This window comes from Euwallacea fornicatus, chromosome 32, assembly GCF_040115645.1.
Source record: "Euwallacea fornicatus isolate EFF26 chromosome 32, ASM4011564v1, whole genome shotgun sequence".
Classification (NCBI taxonomy): Eukaryota; Metazoa; Arthropoda; class Insecta; order Coleoptera; family Curculionidae; genus Euwallacea; species Euwallacea fornicatus.
In genome coordinates, this window is record NC_089572.1 from 2,598,711 (window position 1) to 2,622,414 (window position 23,704).

Here is a 23,704-nt window from a genome sequence, read left to right on the forward strand (position 1 = left end):
TGTTCAAAACTGCTATCGCTTTAAATTTATTGTAAAAAAAAATAGAAAAAAATCGCATAATTGGCGACATTCTTAACAATACCCTTAAAACTTGGTAACTAATACCATTCCGTTATTGACAATGTAATAACATAATAAAACAAATCAATCTCGATTTTCTGTGAGATGTTCAAAAATCATGCCTTGAACTTCTTGGCTGTAGCCTAACCGTAAATAAAAATGTCTTCTAATATTAATCAACATCTGAAGCGTAACCGATCTAATCATAAGAGCTATTCTTCTTTTTAAGTCAGCTAGATCGTGTAGTTTAGTTTTAGAACTTATTTGAGAAGGAAGGTCAAATTTAAAAACATATTTTCATTCTCACTTTTTCTTAGTTACACGATGATTTTTTCAGACTTGCCTTCGACCGTTTTCCTGACGGAAAATCTAATGTGACGCCGTGAAGGAGAAATAAAGTTGTTGATGGTAACCAAAAAATGAAACGTGAGATGGCAAATCTGAAAATATCATCGTGTAGCTGAGAAAACATGGCAATGAAAATGTGTTTGTCGTGTTGAGCTTTCTTGTCAACCAACGCTATAAAAATAAAGACGAAATCTTCAATTTTTAGTTTTTTTTTTCGATTATCTTCCGCCCTACTTGGAAAATTCAAATTCCGAAAATGACATTTGGTCAAACTCTAAATTACATAATTTTGCCCCCATTTAAAATTTTTGTATCTCCTATAGTTTCCGAAATCCCAATTGTGAGGGTCAAATTTGAAACGTTATGTATTTATACAAAAAAGAGAGTTTTAGCGTCCCAAACTTAGCGGAAATAAGTTATATGAAAGTGTGTTAGGGAATTGTTCCACATCCACAGTGATTCGCGAAAATATTCAAATGTTTTATCACAAGTTGTAATTACAAATTTTATTGTGTTCTAATTTGGCATGAACATGTGTCTTCTCCAATATGAAAACTCGTGATATTTTCTGAATCACCCGAGACATGCCTAAGCAAATAATTGAAAAGTTGAGTTCAAAGCTCAATGGGCCTCGAGATCGGGTTTATTAACTAAATTCTAGAGGCGCGCGTGACGGCCACGTGAAAAAACCTATTTCCGCGATACTCTCTTGTGGTTAGAAAAAATTAATAATACTGCCTTATTGCCTCATCATGAGACCCTGAGCTTCGGTTGTTGAACTTCGATTTTTTTCGTAGAGTGGCTTGCTCTAGGTACTTACTACGATTTCGCTTAAGCAAAGAGCGTCAAGTGTGGGAAGGTGAATAACCCCGGTGTAAGTTTACTTTAAGGGCTGAGCTCGTGTTTGAAATGAATTTCTTATAAGCAAATATCGATTAATTTGGCAAAAGAACGTGTATAGTCTATAAATGGCCGGTATAGAACACGTCCTCGACAGATGCCCTCAGTTGCTAGTGCCCAGGCATCACGTTTCCATTCATGCTTTTAATAAACCGTCTCGTTACCATCAATGTCACTGAATGGGCATTACGTACCGATTGAAATTTGCAATTATTATTAGTCCTTCCATCAAGTGCAGTTGAATTCAATTCACCTCTTTTTGTCTATATCCACTAAGTGGCCAAGCTCAAAATCATCAGGAATCTTTCTATTTATAGTCACACCCTTAAGTTTGAGCGCATCAGCCCTCATCCCCTCAGGTCGACGACCCCAAGTCCGACGGCCTACTTTTGCGATGACCTGATTGTGCACATGTGACGTCATTACCCCACTAAAGACGTCATCGTCAGCCAAAAGGGCGTCGCTACATAGTACATATCCCTTTTGCCCAAGAAAACCTAACATAAACTGCAGCGATTTTTTCGATAAACATTTTTTTATAAACAAGCTCGTTAACTGAATTTGCTTGAATGTGGGGTTCTCTTTGTATTACTCGTGTATTAGTCCTCTTTTATTAAGGCCAGGTCACGGACCTGCTTCCTCTGGATAATTCCCTGGTTTTTTATATGTCTCCCTTTTTATACGACTTTATTTATTTTCGTTTGACTTAATCATACGAGAAATTCTGAAAAGAACTTATTAACGACGATGAACTGAAAAGCATTAGCTGAATTTTCCGCAATAATATCCACTGAATGCCTTTTTCCTCATGGTTACCCTCTGCGCACCGTGTAATTATTAAAGGTGTTAATGACCTATGATGAATATCAGCATTAGGACCTAATTAACTTAATGGGGTTGTTTATTTTACCTCAAGACCACGAAACCAGACTTAAATAGAATTATCGGGAATTATCTTCCAAGGATCTGCATTAGGATAAATTTGTAAAAATAGCCAAGGTTGGTTGATCGAACATCTGATTCACAGCAGATGAGATTATTCAAGTTATGTATATAGTATTTTAAAACCTTCGTAATACGTCACTTGAGAAAATAGCATTCACCATATTGTTGAGAAATGTTCTCATTTACTATTTTCCACAATTTTAAAGTGACTTTTATAATACCCCAAAAGAACCTCCAAGTGTTTAACAGAGCACAAAATTATAACTTCTATTTAATTAAAGCCCCTTTGTATTACTTCCACCTCCCCCGTTCACTAATTTTGCAGTCGAACCTACACAATCTACCACATTTTATCCTACTTCAAAATCCTCCAAAAATAAACACACAAAACAACATCCAGCTGAAAGGTATTTATTTCAATATCATAAACAACTAACTTTACAGACTTAGAGACAGGGAAAATAGCTTCAACATAGTAACTTTAACCTAATCTAAATGTTAATCCAAAACATGGGAATGCTGCAGTACTCAAAGATCAATATTGCTAAACAAAACCCCAAAAACATAAAGAAAATGCGTTCTATTGACTAGGCAAGTTCTGCTGCACAAACACCTTAATGTCACGGATCTCCTCCTCACTTGAGTTGTGCATTAGGCCTCTGTAGGTCTTAAACTCGTGATTCTTGACCAGTGTTTTAAGGACTGAAGAAGTCATTTGACCCCATATATAGGGCACTACAGGATCGCAGTCCCCATGACATTGAAATATCTATTAAATGATATTTTTGTTAGAAGTAATTCTGTTTGGAATGGGGGTGTTATTACTGGTAACTCTTCAGGGCACTTTTTGGCAGCTGGAAAACTTTTTCGTAGGGGTAGCCACCCTGAAAGGGCCACTACTCCTCCTAGTTTTTGAGGAAATGTTAGGGCTGAATATAAGGCCAAGGCTCCACCTTGGGAAAAGCCCCCTATAACAATCCGGTTAGCCGGAATCCCTGCCTGAATTTCATTTTCAATTAGTGATTGTACTTCTAAGGTTGCTGTTTTGATTCCTGTGGAGTCCTACTAGTTATAGCAAACCTAAAACAGTAAAGAAATTCCTGTACCTTGTTCATCCTCAGGGCCGCTTTCATCCAGTGATTTTAAGTCGAACCATGAAGGCATTCGAAAGCCCGCATTAAGGGTCACTGGCATGGTCTTGGCAGTGGGGCAAATCACCTTTACAAAAGGACTTCGAATAGCATTCATAGCCTGCGCCCACCCCTGCCTAGAAAAGCCCCTGTAAAGGTCAAAGCTCAGCTAGACAGCTGAAACAATCCTTACCCGGTGTCACCAAGCCCGTGCAGGAAAATCAGCTTAAATACAAGGGAATTATTTTAGTTTGAAAATAATGTTGGTAATGGGAGAATGGGATAAATACCGTTGCTGTGTGTTTAGCAGTAGCTGCTAGGACCACGGGGGCTGCCATTTGTGGGGCCTTAAAGTTGCCACTAAAGGACGAAAAAGATTTAGTTGAAGGTTTTTGGTTGTTTAAGGGTAGTTTTTGCCCTTATGACCCTAATATGGTTTTTTTGACAATTCATTGATGTTTACTTCACTTTAATGTCATATTTGATGGAAATCAGTCTTGCAAGTAAATGGTAGATGGCGGCATTTATGTTCCAATAATATAACTAATTTTCTGTCTATTTTTTTCAGTAATAAGTAAAAGGGAGAAGGTTGTCAATTCAGTTCTAATTAACTCAAGCTGTAATAGGTGGCACTGGGTTAGTACTAAATTGATGGTAACGTTGTTCATATGTTTGTTTACATTTTTTTCCCATTCAAGAAATTTATTGTAAATTTCTTGTATACATACAACACATGAAACGGCATTATCAGTCATAAGATCCATAAAAACCGAAACTTAGAGCATTAAGTCATTCCGAAGGTCAACGACTCCACTATAAGTCTACAAGAAGAGACAAAGGAAAGGCCTATGGCCCACATCAGCTAAACCTCATTTCACGACATTTTGCCATGAAAATTCGCAACATACTCACCTCCTTTAGGACTAGGAGGACCCGGGGACTTATCTCTGCGAATTCGGTAAGTTTCGAAAACTTGGGCAATGAAATTCCAGCTGACAGGCTACCTCGACTAAAGGAATCCTCATTGAACACTTCCCTCAGTGCTTCACCGGTGAATTTATCGGTAAGTCGTTGCTGTTTCTTGTTAAAACTTTACTATAAAAGATGTTGTTTTTAATAAAAGCCTTCACATTACAAGAGATTTGAGCCAGATCCAAATATAGAGGTCAATAATTCATCCCGTCCAAGTTTAGCCACTGTGCTGCTCTGCATAGTGCTTTCGGCTGTGTTTCTCATCCTTCCAATCATATATTTACTGAACTCTTTTGATTTCATCTATGAGCATGAGAACTTGAAGCACAACCCTATAGTGCAACAAACAGGAGTAAAATCCCCATAACATGTAGTAGAATTTTTCTTGAATTCTATATTTGATAGGGCTCTTATGACTCCAGTGATGACCTACACAAGGTGTGGGATCATGTAGTTCGCGAGCCTAAGGTACTACCACCTCCACCAAAACCTGATTATAGTCAATGCAAATTGTTGACAAACAAGGATAAATTTGATTGTTTTCCTGAGGATGGAGCCAATCAAGATGGTTGTGAAGCACGTGGGTGTTGTTGGATACCTGCAAAAACCAAACCAAAAAGTGTGTGATAAATTTTCAGATGTTTATTTTTTTTTTACTTGCTTTAACCATCAGGATTTAAGAGAGTACCCTTAGATGTGCCCTACTGCTTCTACCCCCCAAATTACAACACCTATAAAATCCTCAATGTGTCACAGACTGCATTTGGCTTGGTGGCATTTTTAAACCGAACTTACAGGAGTGCCTATCCTGATGATATAATCTCAGTTAAAATGATTGTAAAATATGAAACTGAGAATAGGCTTCATGTTCAGGTTGCACTCATTTCTTCTATACTAGGTTGTGTATATTAAAATTAGAACATTTAACAGTTTATTGACGCATTCAATGCAAGATTTGAGCCTGCCTACCCAGAAGTTCCCTTAGTTGATAAAGCATCTCAAAATTTGAATTATATCTTTGAGCTTGACATGTTCCAGTCTGGGTTTAAAGTGGTCAGAAAGGCAGATAACACTACCATGTAATATTTTAACAATACTTTTTAATTAAGCGCTTAAATATATGATATTACAGCTTTGACTCCAATAATTTTCTGGATTTTATATTCGCCAATCAGTTCTTGCAAATGAGTACCAAGCTGCCTACAAAATACATATATGGTATTGGAGATCACACTTCCAGTTTGTTACTCAGTATTGATTGGAATAAATATACTCTATGGAATCATGACATTCCTCCAGAATTCAATGTAAGGGTTTAGTGAAAGCTCTTTTAAATCCTTAAATTACATCCTTATACAGAAAAACCTCTATGGGTCTCATCCTCTGTACCTTTTAATGGAGAATTCCGGTAACAGTCATGGGGTATTTCTGCTTAATAGCAATGCAATGGGTGCGTTTATAATGTATTTTTATTTGAGTTGAGTGAGTAATATTTAAAATGCACAGATATTTTGCTTCAACCTACTCCAGCCCTGACGTTTCGCACGATAGGAGGGATTCTGGATTTTTATTTCTTCATGGGGCCTTCGCCTTCTGATGTTGTTGACCAATACACTGAACTAGTAGGAAGGCCTTATATGCCCCCTTATTGGAGCCTTGGGTTCCACTTGTGCAGGTTTGGCTATAGGACTTTGAACCAGACTAGAGAGGTGTTGGAAAATAACCTTAAAATGGGAATTTTTATTGTGAGTTCTAATTGAAGGCATTATAGAGGGTCACCGAGAGTTATTGCAGGACACTCAGTGGAACGACTTGGACTATATGAATAACAGCAATGATTTCACTTATGATAAAGTCAAATATGAACAACTTCCCGCTTTTGTTGAAGATTTGCACAGTCACGGAATGCACTATGTGCCTCTTATTGACGCCGGAGTGAGTGCTGGGGAGCAGTCAGGCTCATATCCCCCTTATGATGCTGGTATTAAGATGGATATATTTGTTAAAAATTCTTCAGGGCAGCCCTTTGTAGGAAAAGTATGTGGTGGTATTTATTATTGAAGTTTCGCCTCAATTTTCCTCTTATATAGGTCTGGAACTCTCATTCGACAGTTTGGCCTGATTTCACGCATCCATACACTGTGGACTATTGGACGCAAATGCTCAAGAATTTGCACCAGCAGGTGCCATTTGATGGAGCCTGGATTGACATGAACGAACCTTCCAACTTCTTGTCAGGCTCCGCCAATGGATGCCCCAAGTCGGACTTGGAGAGTCCTCCTTATTTGCCGGGGGTGGATGGGGGCGCGCTCAACTACAAGACCATGTGCATGACTGCCCGACAGTATGCGGGGTTGCATTATGACGTGCATAACTTGTTTGGGATCACCGAGGCTATTATTACCAGTTTGTAAGTAAAACGAAGCAAAAATTCAGATTTATTATTGTATCTGGCAATATTGCCTGATGGAACAAGGAGAATTTTTATAACTATGTTAACACTTTCCATTTTCTCTTCCAATTGCTTCAAGCGAAACTAAAATTTCAGTGCAATGGCCGAAATAAGGGGTAAACGACCAATGGTCATTTCCCGGTCAACATTCAGCGGCCATGGACACTACGCGGGCCATTGGAGCGGCGATGTCTTCTCGACTTGGGATGGCCTCAAGCAGAGTATTCCTCGTACGTTTTTATTTAATTAATTAGGCCAACCACGCTCTATATTTTTCCATGTGATAGATCTTCTGAGCTTCAGTTTGTATGGGGTGCCCCTAATGGGAGCGGACATTTGCGGCTTCAACGGCAATACCACCGAGCAGCTCTGCAACAGATGGCAGCAGTTGGGGGCCTTTTATCCGTTCTCGAGAAACCACAACACTGACGATGGAATTGTAATGCAATTTTTATGGTTTTTAGGGTGACATTTAGGTTTTTTTTGTAGGCCCAAGACCCGGCTTCAATGGGACCTCTTGTGGTGAAGTCGACCAAGAAAGCATTGCGGGTCAGATACGCTCTTCTTCCCTACCTGTACACATTATTTTATAGAGCTCATCAAAATGGGGAGACTGTGGCCCGGCCCTTGTTCTTCGAGTGAGTGTCTTGTTATCGTTTAATAGTCCTTAATGTTAATGTTTTGTTGTCAGGTTCTATAAAGACCGAGAGACTTTGTCCATAGATAAACAGTTCCTATGGGGTTCTGCGTTGTTGATTGTCCCAGTTCTTGAGGTACGTGTCCCTGCCTTAATTTAATTTTCTGATAGATTTCATGTAGGAGAGCGCCACCTCAGTCAACGCTTACTTGCCCGAAGGACGGTGGTATAACTATTACACCAATCTTTGCACTGAGAGTAAAGGAGAGTACATCAATTTAACTGCTCCTTTGGATACGATTCCGGTATTTGTAAGGGGTGGAAGCGTGCTGCCCCGACAGGATCCCAGACCTACCACTACCGAGACAAGGACGACCAAATTGGAGCTTCTGGTGGCTCTTGACGTGAGCGGGGAGGCCTGGGGGGAATTATTTTGGGATGATGGAGATTCTTTGAGTGAGTTTTAGTGCTTGTTTAACATCGTAAACCAAAATTTTTCTCCCAGATACAGTAGAAGAGAAGCGATACTGCTTAATCAACTTCCATGTAGAAAGTAACACTTTGCGCAGTGTAAATGTCAACTGGGCTGAGGAGTTCCCTCCAAATCTGAACTCAATAACCATTCTAGGGTTGCAGAAAATAGCCTCTCAAGTGAGCGTAAACGGGAAAAGTGTGCCCTTTAAGTACGACCATGAGAGCAAGGTAAAACATTTCATAATGCGTGTTCAAGATATTATAATAAAACATTTTTCCAGTCTCTCATTGTCAGCAACCTGAACTTATCCCTCGAGAAACTACTGGTAGTAATATGGAAATAAATAAGACTCTTACATAGCAACTATCTATATAAGCAAATGTTACCCTCCATTACAGTAGCCTTGGTGTCTCTTATAATGATAATCGTATACCAAAGAGTTTTTAATAACCCTTTTAAGCCGCGCTCACAATCACAAATTCGTTAGATCTGCGTTATTTGGGGCCCTTCTCTGTGATGTGTTGTGCCAAAACTTGAGTTTAAAGTTTTTCTGATTGACTCAAATAACAATCTTTTAGAAAATAGAACAATCTCCGTTAGGATAACTAAAAGTGAGTTTTACAAATGTGATATAGACATGTGTGTTTTCAAGGGGTTCCTGCCTGCCTATTCTTAAATTTAAAGCGCTTCAGACATGTTTTAGTATTTAAGAACCAATCACTATGTAATCGTAGTCCTCAGTGGGTATGTTAAAATTTTACCATTATATTATGACATTTTAAATCAACTTAAATATTGTGTTTTTTTTTAATATTTCCCACAATTTAAATATCTCCTGGATGTTTGAGCTGTAAGCGAAACGAGCTCAAAGCGTGTAGCGCGATAATTTCAAGTTTCCGTAACGAGTCGGAAGTGTTCGCACTGGATCGGAGGGACGCTCGGTTTGGGCCAATTGTACGGAGTTGGCAAAAATCTAAATATTGAAAAAGCTTAAAACGCTTTATAAACTACTTCGAATTTTTCTTAGTTTTTTTTAAATAAAATCCAGTTTACTTTCGTGTAGATTGTAGATAAGGTGATCTTTATGTTTCTCATATATATATATATATATATATATACATATATATCGATTTCATTGCTTTTTTTGCCTATTCCTAATGATCAAAATGTAGCTATAAACGGTCAAAGTAAATGTGTTTCAAACCTAATTTTTGTCTCATTCAAATGTCCTGCTAATGAAAATTGAACTCTACGTATTTTTACGTACGAAAAACATGTTAAATTGCGATTCTTAGTCGGATGAGTAGCCGTTGAAAGTTGGCTAATATGGTTCCATCTAGCGGCGATAACTTGAAGTTGGAAGTTCAAAAACTTTGACTTATTTGAAGAATTTTTGTATGACTCAACAGTGAATCAACTCTGTTTCTGTGCGTTTACTAACGAATTTAAACCAGAATGTGATATGCATTATGAGCGGCAATCAACTTGTGAATATTTTTCCGGGTTTTGAGTATTGGACAGGGAGAATTCAACTGTTTCCACAAGATCAATTAAGAGTTCATCTCTATTTTCCATGGAATTTCTTAATTTCCAAAATGAAACTCACCTTGGTATTTCGATAACAGGCTACTGAAGGTTGTACAAACTGTATTTCTAAGACAGCCCATTCTGAAATGATTAACCGATTTTAGTGAAACACTGCTACTTAAAAATTTAGAATTTCATTTTTGAATTTTGAAAGAGGAGTAGGGAGATCAGCATATTTTACATATTGGTCTTACATTATCAGAAGGTGAATTAATTTTATGGATTTTTGAATTGTGAGAATGAATACATAATTTAAAATAATAAATATAATAATGAAAATAAAAAAAATAATAAAGAATTGTCTGGAACGACGTGAAGAAAATACTTTCGGAATTTGGCCGTACTGATATTTACAAGTATTTCAGCCTAATGTTTGTGCTTTAATGAAATAGGAATATGCTGCAATCAGCAAATTCGAAACTCTTCCTAAAGTTACCCTTATTCACTAACTTTTCTTTCTCAATTTACAGCAAACATCTTCGGTCTCCATTAGCTTTGGCCACTCGAGGGTAAAACGTAACTTAATTCTAAAGCGAAGAAGATGAATATAGACAAATTTATGCCATTTTTATTTACGCATTAATCTTCTCGCGCTTCGTCTGTCGTCCTGACCTCAAAATGGAAATTATCAGCGATTCCCATTTCCGAGAGTCTTAAACTCAACTTTTAAAAGTCGCTTCAAAAACCCACTTTGTTGTGGAATTTCGCTTTGAATAACATCATTTAGTATCTGTTTAAAAGTTGAAATTTCATCATTATTTATTACTGGTTTAACTACAATATTCAGTCAAAGATTGTATTGGTCCAGATTGAACTTCCCATTACTGTTATTGTAAGCCCATTCAGAAACCACCTTGCCTTTAAGAGAGTTCACCTCGCAGCTGCCAAATCTTTCGTACATTTTCACTTCGCTGTTATTACCCACGAAGTGCGCTGCTGTATGTTCATACACTGCCTTACATTCGTAGATATGCTGACCTAAAATTAAAAATACTACTTTCAAATCAACTTTTGCCCCATTGGGACCAAAAAGTTTTTAGGGGTCAGATAGTTTTTATTTGCTGGTAGGAAATTGAAGTTGCCCTAATCAACATAATTTTTTAGGTTAATTATAGATTTAGATTGTCACATGCTGATTACTCTTTTGTGCGACAATAATTATTTTCCTAATAAGTGCTAGAAGGGCACTTTTCGCAAGAATTATGAGCGATATTTTTTCTCGAGCACGCCGCGGATACTGTTTTTCGCGAACTGAAAATTTTTAAGCAAGTGGTACCAAGCAGGTGATCCGATGACACCAATCCGTTTCAGCCCGGTCCTGGTCCCTGCTCATAAAATTCATCAAACTCAATTAAAAAGTTTACCCATTAATTTGTCTAGCCTCAGGTGAAAGGATGGATGGGGAAGTTTTTAATTAACTTTGAGGAAAGAAACCTCAAACATACCGGCTTCAAAAGTGAATCCAATCTCATCGCTAGGTCTGCCGCTCTCCCCGTGCTGCCATAATCGCAAGTCGCAGCTCTCGATGGCGTCAATTTTACCATTGGCGTGCACCACGTACCCCATTTCGTAATGAGACGCTGTGCATGGTTGAGATACTAAACCCAACACTATGCGAGTTTGGTTGTTCAAGTAGAACATTTGATATATGTAGCGATGCATTATTGTCCAGTCGCGTTTGTTGCCTGGGAAATTGAGCGGAAAGGTTAGGGAACGCTTTATTGTTCGATATATCGATCGGAACGGAAGAACTTTTGGTTGGAAAAGAAGTTAATTATTAACAATCACTTACCGAAACTGTGATCGCGGAATGCGTCGAGTTTTAAAGGTACTTCTTTGCCATCCACCTTGAGTATTCCCTCCAAAAACCCATGTTGTTCGTAATGGGCTTGATGACTTCTGAAAATTTTAACTTCTACAGGGTTACTCAAATTCGCCGGATACAATTGGAATCTTAAAAACCGCAAGAGAAATAAAGTCGGCTAAAATAAGGCAAACTTGCTAACAAAGTTTTACCGAATTCGTGTTTTTTACAATGTTGGAGATCTCAATCGTGAAGACTGCATTTGAAAAGCTGTGTATAAATGAAATTAACCAACAAGCAAATATTGTGGACAAACTGGTGAAGGAGATTTTTTTAATTAAATTCAGTATGATTACACCCGGACGCCTCTGATAGTTGTTCTGTAAGTTTATCCGTATAACCAAATTAAATCTTCATTTCATTTGCGCCTTTTCACTGAGGCAGAGAGACTAAAGACACTTTGATACTCCTGAAATCAGGATTTTGACAAGACAAATTAATCCCGTGCAGCGAACAGGAAAAGTTTTTTTATTGCCCATTACACTGCATTTCGATTCTCTCCAAATTAAAAATCGCTTTTCTTACTTTTTAAGATTCTCGAATAGTTCCTTGGACCACGTTTCTTTGGCGATGCTTCTAGCCAGCATTTTTGCGGGCAACTCTACGTCGTAGAAGAACCATGGCAAGTCACTGAACCACGACGCTTGCATTTCTACTTGGACCAGCTTATTCGTTTCGTGAACCCTGTATATATGAAAAAGCGCATATTGTAAGATATTTGAAATTGCGCGGTTTGTTTTGCATTGAAAGTGGAGATTCGGTGAACAAGCTATAGGTAAACAGAGAATCAAATGTATATAGCTGCTAGTATTCGCGTGGTCAATGGTTATTTTAGGGGAATATTTCGAGTTTTAGATGGTAGGAAATAAATTTTGTGAAGGAAAAGTTGGAATTTCTTTTTGAAATTGGAGACTATGTACAGGAGAAGTAATAATTATTAATGAAAGTTGGAATAATTTCCTATGGGCCAATATACTCGTCTTTGGATTTTTTTTAGCAATTGAGACGCTAATCCATGGCAGCATAATTAAACAAAATAATGTCACCCTCTCCTCTTACGTCTTCTATGCGTGATTGCGTCAATGTATGATACATATTTTGAGTCCAAACTTCGAAGTTCAAACTCCACCTCAGGGTCACTTCGAGTTAGTTCAGGTTAGTTCCTGCTACTCAATTTTTCCCCTTTTTGGGGAGAATTTTTAGGAAGAGAAACTCTTCTGTGTCGGTCCGGAGTCGTTCGTACAGGGTGGAAAATCAGTCTGGAATATCGCTAATACTTTAAATAATTGAATTAATAAATTTGGGGCATTGTCGAATCTTTTATTAATCTGCAGGTGATTGGAGCTGCTCATTGCACAAAAAGTCTCAGTCCGATTTAAATCGGTTCAAGTCCAATTTGAATGAGTAATCGTAAACAAAGAAGGCTTTACCCTCGTTAAAACACAAAGCTGAAACGAAGTTTCGTTAAGGAGAAAACCTAATTGTCTTGAAGTTCTAAAGCCGAACTTTCAATACCAGAGACGAGCGATTAAGTGAATGCTTAAAACCACAGTTATTGGCAACAATCCGACTCCCCGGCCCGTCTTTTATTAGACACTTTCAGGGAGAAATTACTCTTTTTTACAAACTTATCGAATATCGATTGCTACATTGGTAAGTAGTGGCAATTCCATTTAACAAGATCGCTCCTGCCCGAAACCTCAGGACAAGGCAAGGTGAAACCCTTACGCGACTCACATCCGCGTCACCGACATCCATTCGTTTCAAATTAATACTTCAGAATTAACGAAACTAGACAAGAACCGTCTCCCCTTTATTGAATCGGAGCCGTGCAGCTTTGTTTGAGTCTTACCTCATTTTTCCCTTATAAGAAAGCCTCCATTTCTTCATTGGTTCAACTGGGTAATACTCAAAGCCGTCGGCAGCCCACGATTTGTCGGACATCATAGAGTCTTCAATGAGTTTAGTGTCTGGTAATTTAGGGGTTTCGAGCAGACCAAATTGAGGATGTTTCAAGTAGATGAGGCCGTTAATTACTCCTTGATGGCGCCTCTCTGCTCCTGCTATCAGGAAGACGTCCTCCTGGGACACTCCGTGGAAGAATATGGCGTCAAAGGCTTTGGGTTCGTTCGAAAGGGGTTGCCGCTTATCGAGTTCTTTTTCATTGAAGAGAGATTTCCCTGTTAGGTAGAATTTTAGTCTGCGTAGCACCAGTAACGTGAGGAATGCGGGGTATTTGATAAAGTACCACTTTCCTGGTTGGCTGTACACTCCGAAAATCTTCTTGGGGTCTTTTTTGTTTGTAACGTATACGAATGAAAGAAACAGCACTAAGGCTGCCGCCAACAAGTCCATGTACATGTTGCGGACTTCAACACATAGTTTTACTAACTAACTTTTTAACTTGCTTCAATTAGCAGCATTAAAGCAGCTTTTAAAGTGTACTTGTTCGAATTTCGTCAACGTTCCATTATCGCTTTTTATCGCGAGTTTTTCTTATCGTCATTACTTAGGCAAACAACAGCAATGTTTTTCAAGTAAGTTTTCAGATTTTTGACTCTGTCCCCTTTAATTCAATAAACCCTTTCCGGGTCTTAAATCAGAAGGATTAATTGATTAAACGGGCCCAATTAACGAATTAAATTTCATCGATGGCTCAGTGCTTCGGCAAGTGTCCTAACGACCAACATGGATTTCGACGAGCTTTTGCCACATATTGGGGAGTTTGGCAGGTACCAAAAGCTGATAATATGGTTCGTTTTGTTTCCAGCAGTTTTTCCATGTGGATTCCACGCCTATAATCAGTTGTTCATGGCGCGGGTTCCGGAGCATTGGTGCAGGCTGCCCTCTATTCCCAACGTTCACGAGGAGGTCATAAAGAATTTTAGGTAAGCAAGACTGGAGGGGGGAGGGAGACTAGATTTTGCGCCAATATTGATATTACACATGACATTTTTAAAATTATCGTCGTCACGTATATAAAATATCATGAATTGGGAGCTTTGTTTGGCATTGGCAATGTAAACAATCATCTGGAAATGTTGTTCGAGCTGCTATTCGTATCGCAGGAAACGGTCAGATGGGACATATCGGAATAAAATATTATTTTCCGGAGAATAAAACAACAAATCCGATGTTTGCGGCATTGCTTCCGAATACAATGCGCCGTTATTATTTCCTAATTGAATGATAGAAAATTGTTCTCCATATGTGTTTACTTTTATAGTGGCAGAGGCTGTCATGCTATCGGCCCTCATTAGAAGTGTCACAATGTCGTATTCAAATATCGTCACCTATGTCCAGTAAAAGATTCATTGTTGTTGGTACACCATAGGAGGATGGTCTCAGAAGTACCCGACCTGACATATAGATGGCGATTTTTTTGTTGAAAGTTTACCTATATTACAAAGACATAACCTTAAAATGCTTATGTTTAAAGTTTGAGGGTGCTTCGTTGATTTGTATTCGTTTTGGAGCGGTTATTAGTGAACGTGTTTAGAAATTGTATGAGCATGGGAAAAACTAGTAATCGACACGCGATTCAATACTTTCATTTGAAAGGCCTTAGTCCATCCAACATCAAAACGGAACTAGATTGTACTCTGTGGGAATCTGGTCCTTCATTAACAACTGTAGAATATTGCATGGCAGAGTTTAAGGGCAGGCGTACGAGCTGTCACGACGAACGCCGCAGTAGTCGTCACCCAATGAGGTGATCGTGTCAGTTTTTTTGGACATATACGAGATAATTTTTATTAACTACCTCCCTAAAGGACAAACAATAAACGGAGAATATTATACAAATTTACTGCAGTTTTTGACCGAAAAAATGAGAAAAAAGCGACCGTATTTCAACGCGCCAGCCTGCACTTCCGTCATCACGATAACCAAAATCAATTAACTTGGATTCGATATTTTTCCTCATCTCACTCTATTCGCGAGATTTAGGCCCCTCAGATTATTTCTTATAATTAATATTTGAAAAAATGACTCGGCGAAAACAGAGTTGAGAAGAGTGAAAAGATGAAGTCCAAGATCGATTCCAATGTTGAAACATTCGTAGCTTCTTATTATAAATAGGACATAGAAGACGTCGCTGATAAAAATGTGCCAATCTAAAAGGAGCCTCATCTTCAGAAATAATGTAATTTTTTCTAATTTTCTTCTCTTTTAAGTGTCACGTCGGATACTTCTGAGATTATCCTTGTACGCACTCTTCACTTATTATTTTTGCCTCGGCTCTGGCAATAACTTTCAGTACGCCCCTGCAATTTACCTTGTCTTGCTTAAAAATGTTTAAAATTGATTGCCTCAAAGGGGCCATACAGTCGCTTTGTCACCTATTTTAGTGAATTTTAAGTGCTCTTAAATGAAGGTGCCTCAAATAGCACTTCCAAAGCATCAACATCTCAATTGAGTTATCCAGGGTTAGCGTCCCGCTGGACAGAAAAATATCTTTAAAATTTAGCTTTAATGTAATTTAAGAAAATTTTATCTTAAACTGTACAGGGTGTTTTTGCAATCCCATTCTTGGCTTTCATGAAACGAAAGTCGATCATGGCAAAAAAGTTGCGCAGGGCACAGTATTATGATAATTAGAAATTCTTGGAGCGTCTGCTCGTTAGACCCACACTCCTTCAATCCACTTACCTAAATGTTTCTCTGAAATTTCTGCACTGCAATCACGAAAATTAGCTCTTAAGCTACAAATCAAGCACATACCTGGAAGGCCATCTCGAGGATGTTTAAGCTTTAAACCCCATTGAAATATCGGAATTTGCATTATCGTATTCCCTCCCTGCAACTCGTATCTTAATACTTGATATAGAGCTTATCTCCGTCGAGATGTATCTCAATTAGTAATATGATTACAATCGGACCATTTTCTATGCCTCAAATTCGCTCAATACTCAACGTTTCGTTTTTTTTTTATCGCGGTTTTAGTTAAAAAAACCCCATTATTATTGTACCAACATATTTGGAACTGTTCAATGTGTCTAGTTCAAATATTGCATCCACTGTTTAAATTTCATTGACCGCCCATAACTGTATTTTTTTTAGAAATAAAAATTCAACGTTCGATAATAAAAAAAGCACCCTCTCAAATCCTGAGTAATAAATACAACATCATTTTTCTCCCTTATCCTTGGCCGATTTGCACCCTAAAGCCCTCGTGATAATGGTTGCGCTCATGCAGTGGTTTAAATCATTTTTCTTCGAGCTCCACTTCATCCATCTTTGTCGGCCAGGTAAACGGTCCAGGGGCAGTTTTTACGTTAAAGAAATCTATCCCTTGTAGCATTCCCATCGAAACCTCCCTGGATAACAAATCTCGCTTCAGCGATTGTCTTATGTATGATTTACCTTATGATTCGTTGAGTTCTGACCGACTGGATAGAGCAAACCTAACAAAAACTAACGTTGAAGCTGTGACATGTAAGAATGGTTGGACTTTCCTAGTGGAGGAAACTAGGGACTCAATTGTCAGTGAGGTAAGGCCACATTTGCCTTAACTTCAAGCTCTATTTTCTAAGTCTTCAGTGGAACTTGGTCTGCACAAAATCCTTCTCGCCCACCCTCGCCCTCATCCTCTTCGGTTGCAGCGGCCTCGTAGGCAACTACATTTTCGGCTACGTGCAAGATAGTCTAGGCCGCAAACCGGCCTTCTTCATCTATCTCATTGTCCAGTGCCTGTTTGGGGTAGCGACTGCTTTGGCCGATAGCTTCCCCGTGTGGGTCCTCATGAGGATCGGGGTGGGATTCACTGTGCCGGCTATCTTGGGCACACCTTATGTCTTGGCCGTGGAGTTGGTGGGTCCCAAGGAGCGCGCCATGGTAACGGTCCTCATTAACGTCGCTTATTCAGTTTCCCTAGTGGGCTTGGCTTTAGTAGTCTACGCAGTGCGCAGCTGGAGGTAGGCCTATTTATTTATATCCCTTAGTGTTTAAGGGTAGTTAAGGATTTAATAGGTGGATGGCCTTGGCCACTGCAGCTCCCTTCCTCGCGCTCTTCCTTACGTGGCCAGTCCTGCCTGAGAGCCCTCGATGGTTGCTCGCTCAAGGCAGAGTCACCGAAGCCAGAGCAATACTGGAAAAAATTGCCAGGTAAATCTCGTCGGCGTCCTTAGCGTTCTGATTAGAAAAGTTTGAATTTAATTCGGATTCTGCAGCATTCGGAAGTTGATAAATTAGCTTCGAATGCGATTATTTTCCTCAAAACTTTTCAGACACATGTCCAATGAAAATTTTATGCCAAGATCCCTCGAGAAACAGCCTATAAAACTATACAGTTACATTCAGACTAAAGATAGTAAACAGCATTTAAAACTGAATACGCAAGCATCGGTTTATGGAAAGTTTTCGCAAACAAAACATCCTGTAGCAGTTACATCCGGTTTATTTGCTTTTTAGACAGATTCCGCATGCATAATTTGTCAGAAGCTGAAGTGCTTTGTTTTCAGTTTCCGATGGCGTCAGCGAAAGCTTCTCTCCGCTAATATTAGAGCATGGAAAGTGGAAAACGAGCAGAATCTGAATAATTATCGTTGCCGATTTCTCATCGGGTAATAGTAGCTATTTTCGGGCGACAGAGCCACCTGACGGGTGCTTTTTTGAAGTTTAAATGACAGTAGTTTTCGCGTAAAAATATTTGACATTTGTGAACTGCAATTTCAATGTCAAAGTGAATATATAAAAAAAAATTGAAAGATTAAAAAAACGCTGCTCTCCGCGCCACCCCGAATGCACCCTTGAGCATTTAGGCTGGATTCTTGAACGCGGGATGGGGGACAATGCTCTTCTCGGGAAATGACGTCAAATTGACATGTGTCTCGTGAACTTGAACTGACATTCACTATTGCAATAGAACGCTTCCGACGTCACCCCCAGAGACCATTTCACTCCAAATATCCTTCTCCTCCTCTCTTCGTCAGTCAGAAGGACTCCTCGTTACAAAATTGTCTTTGAAATTCAACAGGGTAAACGGGAAATCTCCGCCCAAAAACCTGCTCCCCAAGTCTAAACCTTCCCCAGAACCCCTTAAAACTTTTGGCATTCGTCACCTCTTCAAAAGCCCCAATCTTCGCTGCAAGACCATAATCATCACTTTTCTGTGGTTCACAAACACCAGTGTCTACGTGGGGTTGTCGTACTACGCCCCTGCATTAGAGGGCGACGAATACCTCAACTTTTTTCTGGCGGGTGCAGTGGAACTGCCCACTTATTTCTTCCTATGGCCGGCCATGGAAAGATTGGGCAGAAGATGGACTTTGTGTGTCAGCATGGTTGTGGGGGGATCCTCGTGCTTGGCCACATTTCTCGTGCAAAACAGTATGTGAACAGTATAAGGGGATGCAATTAAGTGGTAATTTTGTGTGGATTTTATTTCTTATAGATTATGTGATAACGTTGGCGTTGTATTGCGTGGGGAAAATGGGGATTTCATCCGCGTTTGTAGTGCTGCCCTTGATGGCCTCTGAGTTGTACCCAACAGTGGTGCGGGGATTGGGGATGTCTCTGAGCTCAGTGGTGGGAATGCTGGGGCCTATATTCATCCCTCTGGTCAACTATTTGGTAAGAATTGTTTTTTTCTTCATCGGTGAAGTGATTATTCTTCGAAGTACCACCGAGGGAAGACCGAACTCTATGGATTTCTCAGGCACTTAACTTATTGACGAAAATACATTATAAGAGTCTCGAAGACTTCGAAATCGCAGGATCCGGACAGGGACTGATGGATGTAATTTATTCTCTCCCTTATCGACTCTTTTGGTCTAGAATAATTTATAGACATTTTCTGATTTATCAAATTTCGAGTATCGCTTTCCAAAGTGCGCGCGTAAACAACGGACTTCGCTTCATTTATCCCGCAATTTTCCTTAACTGGGCATGCAATAGAATTTCATGCTCCAGATGTCCTGAATAGAAATATTCCCATTCCGGGAGAGGCGAAATATTTTTCGTGAGATTGCCGCGAGTTTCCATTCGGCTCTGTTGCGATTTTATTGTCGATTCCCCTGTTCTTTATCTCTTTGTGCCTGATATTAGTCGAGTCTAGATATAAATTCCAGAATGATTTGATTTCGATTCGAACAATTCGCGTATTGTGAGCTAATTTGAAACGTCTTCTTTCCAGAAATCTCCTTAATAGGAGACATTTGTTTCCATCAGGTAAGTGCTACGTCTATAATGTCATTTTTATTCGATTCCGAAGGGTCAATTTCAAAGAAATGGAGTGTCACAGTAGGAATTTATTTCCAACAATAACGAAGTTATTGGACTAAAATCGAATTTTTCCTCATTTTTGGACGTAGTGATGTCGGTGGCCCCTTGCTCAAAGTCACAATTTGTTTAGATCCCTAAATAATTCGCATCAGAGAAAGATTTACATACAGGGTGTCCCAAGAACATTGGCACAAATTAGTAGGGGATGAAACAGCGTTGAAAAATAATGCGGTCAAGCTGAACTCGTCTCATACAAAACCTGGTCCTTTTTGATTAACAAGAGTCACCCGGGCCGACACTATTTCGATTCTTTCTTCCCACTGACTTTAACTTTAAACGTGAACAACGTTTTAGACCAGGCTCTTTCGTAATCATTTGATCCGAAATTGATTATCGGATTTTTGACTGCCTCGGTATGACTATGTTTGTTTGATTTCATTTCAAAAGAGTTGGAAAATTGGTCAAGACCATCAAAAGTCACTTGACCGAAACGTCACTGCCAATTCGATTTATAATCGATCTAATTACTCCAGACACACATCCGATACTTAATTAAAACATTGCGAGGTTATTCACGATTTTACTACACTAATTTGATCTCAAGCTTGGTGTGATTTATGACTAGATTTTGCTGCTGAAACTTAAGCCCAAACAACCCTTTTCAGGGTTCAGACATGTTGACCTTACCCCTGATCGTTATGGGCGCTTTGCTAGTGATAGGGGGCGTCTGTTCGTTGCTACTACCTGAAACCTTGAACGAGCATCTGCCTCAAACCCTCGATGACGCCGAGAAGACGAAACTGGACTTCTGCGTCTGCTGCGTTCCCCCCCGAAAGGGCGAGTGTGGTCCGCGCAAGAATGATGGTCGTGTTTGAAGTTTTCTTTTGAGTGTAAGTTTGAGGTTTTACGTTTTAGACGTCGAATAAAATCACAGGTCTGACTACTTCAGAGTTCTGAGTTTGTTGCCCCCTTCCCTCGGATGTGTCAAAGGTAAGTAATGACACTTTTCGATACTATAAACAATAATGTATTCGTTATATACACGTACAATAACACAGCTAAAGTTGGCACTGCAAATGGTACCTACAGTCACACTCAGCAACAGTCCAGCGTCGTCTAAGGGGGCGCAATTTTGTTGAGTTAAATGCGGCTTCGTTAATCTGAAACAAAGCGTATGTATAAGTGACGTTTCGATGGGTCGTTAAGGATGTCTGTATTTTTCCGACTTTTCAAAATTTTATAGTCAACATGTCGTCACAAAAGAAATGTCGCGTCACAGACTTGCCTGACGTTTCGGCATTCAACCGGAAGTCCCCTCCGAGGGGTTTCGGGTGCTCAATTTCCGAGGGACCCTCTAGGTATATTTTCGATTGTTAATGCTAATCTGACTGACACAGAAAAAGACATCCAAACGGAGGTTCATTAACTCTCTCAGCAACGATCTTAGCGTGCTTATTTCCTAACAACGGCACTTCTAAATCGCTTTCTCGAGTGTCACAATAACAAACAACCTCTGAAACGAATGTCCCAACTTCTGGAAACAACAGTCTTTAACTCGACTCCAAAATGAGCCGTTATACGCTTTCGAAATTCGTTTATACAAATTTATATGCTGGGGTTTTAAAAGCCGGGAATTTTGACGTCTTAATTGGAATACTTGAAAGTTCGAGGCGAGGACTCAGGGCTGCGTTATATTAGTTTTCCCTAATACACATACTCCGGAAATGGGAAACTAACTTTCGGTCCCTTTTTACGGTGCAACAACTTTCTAATGAATCGGGCATTCCTGCGTCTTGTGAGGTGTTTTAACCGCCTGTTTATGGAGGAACGTGTTGAATTTAAATTGAGTATTTATTGCCCGTGCGAGACAGAAATAACTCTTCTTCTGTACCTCAAAAAGCCGTCAATTCCAAGGGAGTTTGAGTCTTTTTAAACGCTAACAAGGGATTAATTTTCCTTTGACGTACGTATCGACATACTTAATCCACTTTTTCGTCAGGGGCAACGCTCACAAAAATAAGGCCTGTATTAATTAAAAACGATATATCGATTAAAAGAAAACTGTCAGACCGAATTAAATTGACAATTAAATTAAAAGCAAACACAGCGGAAGAAAGCGTTATTGTCTTCGCATTTAGCAGTCGATCGTTTTTTCTTTTGGGTTAATTGGTTTGTTATTGGACTGGCCAAGTAGAAGGAAATTAAGTCCCTGGCTCATGAAAATGGAACAAAGACTATTTAAGCGTCTAACGGGATTATTCCAGACGTATCTCCGTCGGAATAATATTCAGTAATATCGTTCGGGGGCTCTTGGAAGGTCATTTTAGCCCCGAGGGTAAATACGAGGCAGATGCACCCGCGTTTTCCTTTCATATTACCAAACAAGATAAAAATCCACTCCAGGTACGAGAGCGCTCTCTTTCTTAGAGTGGATTTGCTTAAATCCTCTTTGAGGCTCAAACTTTTCATATCAAGCCAGAGGCGCGCCCGTAAGTCCATTTCTAAACATTCATACAATGGAAAAACTGAGTGTGAACGTTGCACATTTTCAAAATGTCATCGTCATGCGGAAAGCTGCGGAAAGGTATGTGAAAATACGTGGGGAAACTTTCCATAATCAACACGGAAAGTTCAGCGGTTCAACCGGAAGTATCTTAAACGTAGAGGAAATGAATTCCACAATTTGATTCCCGAAAATTTATGACGACGGCCACTGATTACATTCTCAAAGGTTGACCAAAAACTTAAAATTTCTTTTAGGGAACTTGAAGATGACTACGCTGCTTAAATATCGAAACGTCGCTTGGAAGTCTCAGAAGAAACGGTGATTCGAACTCCCTTATCCTCCAAAAATAAGTAGAGCTTTTCGCACCACGTTCCTTAAAAGTCGACCCTTAGAAATCGAATAAAAACGGTCAAAAGCGGGTCGCGTGACCCTAGCAGAAAATCGCCTACAACCCCGCTAGCTGTGGAGATAGATGGAGCTTGTCGCACCTTGTTTTCTTTCAAGTCAATTCCTAGAAATCTAATAAAAATTATTAATATAACGTCCCGTAACCTTGATAAATATCAACTTTGTTGCACTCGAGTAAGGTAAATATCTGCCGACCTAGAATTATCTATTTGTCGTTAATTTTAACATACGCGACAGATGGCGCTAAACTAAGAACCCTTTTGCAGTTACCCCTAGATGGCGCCCAACAAGGAGTTAAACTTTTGATAGAAGGCATTAAATTTGGTTTAAGCTAGCGCCTTTTGAAGTGAGCTTTTCCATGAACATTTACCTTTGTCTCCCTGACGATAATTCCACCGAAAAATAGGGCTGCTGCCGCTACAATAAGAGTCTTTATAATTACTTAAGGCGAGACTTTTAAGAAAGTAAATCTCGGGCGGGCAGAAGCTGCATCTGTCCCCGAGCCGAAATACTTTGACAAACAGCGGGAAATCCTAGGAATTAAGGCACAAAAGCCCACTTAGTATGCCTAAACAAGGCTTCGCCCTAAGCCTCCCTTTCATTCGAGAGTCACTGGTTTTATCGAGCATAGCAATATAAAGCACTTACTTAGGTGGTGCCAGCTCTAATCAGAGCTGGGGGTAGTCTTTTGGGTTTCGTTGTAGGGAGGCGGGTCCTCTTCGGTGATTAAGTTCAGTCTGACAACCTCTAGGGCGGGATCGTACTCGACTCCTGAATTGGGAACCTGGAAAAACTCCATTATGAAGCATGTTTTGAAAATTTAGGGATCGCTTACCATAATGTTTTCCATTTCGACGCTATCGGTTTTGAGGGGAGGGGGAGTCAGCCTCTTCTCTCGGAAAGAACCTCGATTTATCTGAGAAGGCAGTAGCGTTTCTTGTTGGGTTTCGTTATTACCTAGAAGATAATAGAGAGACATAGACATATTTGTAAAAACTGAAAAGTCAAGAAAAAATCCTACATGCCACTGGATTCTATATAAAAAAGTTATCGATAAACGTTTCTACCATTATCGATGCGATGCGAGATAATAGAAGGGATGTCCCAAAGTTACCAACCAAAGGGGCTAAGGAAATACCTCTTGATGACATCTCTTATTTCTGAGCATTAAACCTGAATCATCGCAATGCAATTTGC

At 39.5% G+C, this 23,704-nt stretch overlaps 5 protein-coding genes across 9 annotated transcripts in view; 2 read left to right on the forward strand and 3 right to left on the reverse strand.

The window, feature by feature from the left end:
* Positions 1 to 2,648: 2,648 nt before the first annotated feature.
* Positions 2,649 to 3,854, reverse strand: Apt1 (Acyl-protein thioesterase 1). Its single transcript, XM_066299176.1, has 5 exons — positions 3,674 to 3,854; positions 3,577 to 3,608; positions 3,360 to 3,520; positions 3,079 to 3,305; positions 2,649 to 3,022 (listed from the first exon to the last, which is right to left on the reverse strand). The coding sequence occupies exons 1-5, from the start codon at positions 3,719 to 3,721 to the stop codon at positions 2,834 to 2,836; spliced, it is 657 nt and encodes a 218-aa protein (XP_066155273.1). The 5' UTR covers positions 3,722 to 3,854; the 3' UTR covers positions 2,649 to 2,833.
* A 105-nt stretch (positions 3,855 to 3,959) lies between these two features.
* On the forward strand, positions 3,960 to 8,712 carry LOC136348389 (lysosomal alpha-glucosidase-like). Of its 2 annotated transcripts, none has more exons than XM_066299174.1 (17): positions 3,960 to 4,446; positions 4,507 to 4,707; positions 4,761 to 4,974; positions 5,029 to 5,228; positions 5,286 to 5,434; positions 5,488 to 5,662; positions 5,715 to 5,805; positions 5,862 to 6,100; positions 6,150 to 6,392; positions 6,446 to 6,765; positions 6,904 to 7,037; positions 7,095 to 7,246; positions 7,297 to 7,445; positions 7,499 to 7,580; positions 7,627 to 7,900; positions 7,950 to 8,146; positions 8,200 to 8,712. In XM_066299174.1, the coding sequence occupies exons 1-17, from the start codon at positions 4,273 to 4,275 to the stop codon at positions 8,260 to 8,262; spliced, it is 3,057 nt and encodes a 1,018-aa protein (XP_066155271.1). In that variant the 5' UTR covers positions 3,960 to 4,272; the 3' UTR covers positions 8,263 to 8,712. The 2 variants fall into 2 exon arrangements, with proteins under 2 accessions (XP_066155271.1, XP_066155272.1); XM_066299175.1 differs by having other exon boundaries at positions 5,050 to 5,228.
* A 1,527-nt stretch (positions 8,713 to 10,239) lies between these two features.
* Positions 10,240 to 13,902, reverse strand: LOC136348163 (uncharacterized). Its single transcript, XM_066298780.1, has 5 exons — positions 13,223 to 13,902; positions 11,896 to 12,054; positions 11,299 to 11,405; positions 10,952 to 11,191; positions 10,240 to 10,484 (listed from the first exon to the last, which is right to left on the reverse strand). The coding sequence occupies exons 1-5, from the start codon at positions 13,729 to 13,731 to the stop codon at positions 10,294 to 10,296; spliced, it is 1,206 nt and encodes a 401-aa protein (XP_066154877.1). The 5' UTR covers positions 13,732 to 13,902; the 3' UTR covers positions 10,240 to 10,293.
* An 11-nt stretch (positions 13,903 to 13,913) lies between these two features.
* Positions 13,914 to 20,536, forward strand: Balat (Beta-alanine transporter). 2 transcript variants are annotated; one of them, XM_066298775.1, is made up of 7 exons: positions 13,914 to 14,258; positions 16,670 to 16,862; positions 16,912 to 17,285; positions 17,341 to 17,475; positions 18,347 to 18,699; positions 18,764 to 18,942; positions 20,259 to 20,536. In XM_066298775.1, the coding sequence occupies exons 1-7, from the start codon at positions 14,059 to 14,061 to the stop codon at positions 20,466 to 20,468; spliced, it is 1,644 nt and encodes a 547-aa protein (XP_066154872.1). In that variant the 5' UTR covers positions 13,914 to 14,058; the 3' UTR covers positions 20,469 to 20,536. The 2 variants fall into 2 exon arrangements, with proteins under 2 accessions (XP_066154872.1, XP_066154873.1); XM_066298776.1 differs by having other exon boundaries at positions 18,500 to 18,699.
* The window catches only part of LOC136348162 (prolactin-releasing peptide receptor-like), a 31,277-nt gene continuing 22,775 nt past the window's right edge, over positions 15,203 to 23,704 (reverse strand). For 2 of the 3 annotated variants that reach the window (XM_066298778.1, XM_066298779.1), the window contains exons 5-7: positions 23,343 to 23,464; positions 23,156 to 23,291; positions 20,613 to 20,753 (exon numbers count right to left, since the gene is read on the reverse strand). In XM_066298778.1, coding sequence (XP_066154875.1) covers positions 23,172 to 23,291; positions 23,343 to 23,464 — 242 coding nt within the window. In that variant the 3' untranslated portion in view covers positions 20,613 to 20,753; positions 23,156 to 23,171. The other variant, XR_010733595.1, reaches the window with a different exon arrangement.

What these genes read in the sequence shown, in the direction of transcription:
- Apt1 (XM_066299176.1), bottom strand. Translation starts at nt 3,721, where the DNA reads ATGGCAGCCCCCGTGGTCCTAGCAGCTACTGCTAAACACACAGCAACG. An exon ending in CTGCTAAACACACAGCAACG is followed by an intron (nt 3,609 to 3,673) that starts GTATTTATCCCA and finishes CTTGTATTTAAG; the next exon opens with CTGATTTTCCTGCACGGGCT. An exon ending in CACGGGCTTGGTGACACCGG is followed by an intron (nt 3,521 to 3,576) that starts GTAAGGATTGTT and finishes GGGCTTTTCTAG; the next exon opens with GCAGGGGTGGGCGCAGGCTA.
- LOC136348389 (XM_066299174.1), top strand. Translation starts at nt 4,273, where the DNA reads ATGAAAATTCGCAACATACTCACCTCCTTTAGGACTAGGAGGACCCGG. An exon ending in CTTCACCGGTGAATTTATCG is followed by an intron (nt 4,447 to 4,506) that starts GTAAGTCGTTGC and finishes TTTTAATAAAAG; the next exon opens with CCTTCACATTACAAGAGATT. An exon ending in CCTCAAGCAGAGTATTCCTC is followed by an intron (nt 7,038 to 7,094) that starts GTACGTTTTTAT and finishes TCCATGTGATAG; the next exon opens with ATCTTCTGAGCTTCAGTTTG.
- LOC136348163 (XM_066298780.1), bottom strand. Translation starts at nt 13,731, where the DNA reads ATGTACATGGACTTGTTGGCGGCAGCCTTAGTGCTGTTTCTTTCATTC. An exon ending in TCTTATAAGGGAAAAATGAG is followed by an intron (nt 12,055 to 13,222) that starts GTAAGACTCAAA and finishes TCATATATACAG; the next exon opens with GGTTCACGAAACGAATAAGC. An exon ending in ATTCCGCGATCACAGTTTCG is followed by an intron (nt 11,192 to 11,298) that starts GTAAGTGATTGT and finishes TCAATTTCCCAG; the next exon opens with GCAACAAACGCGACTGGACA.
- Balat (XM_066298775.1), top strand. Translation starts at nt 14,059, where the DNA reads ATGGATTTCGACGAGCTTTTGCCACATATTGGGGAGTTTGGCAGGTAC. An exon ending in TACGCAGTGCGCAGCTGGAG is followed by an intron (nt 17,286 to 17,340) that starts GTAGGCCTATTT and finishes AGGATTTAATAG; the next exon opens with GTGGATGGCCTTGGCCACTG. An exon ending in CACATTTCTCGTGCAAAACA is followed by an intron (nt 18,700 to 18,763) that starts GTATGTGAACAG and finishes TATTTCTTATAG; the next exon opens with ATTATGTGATAACGTTGGCG.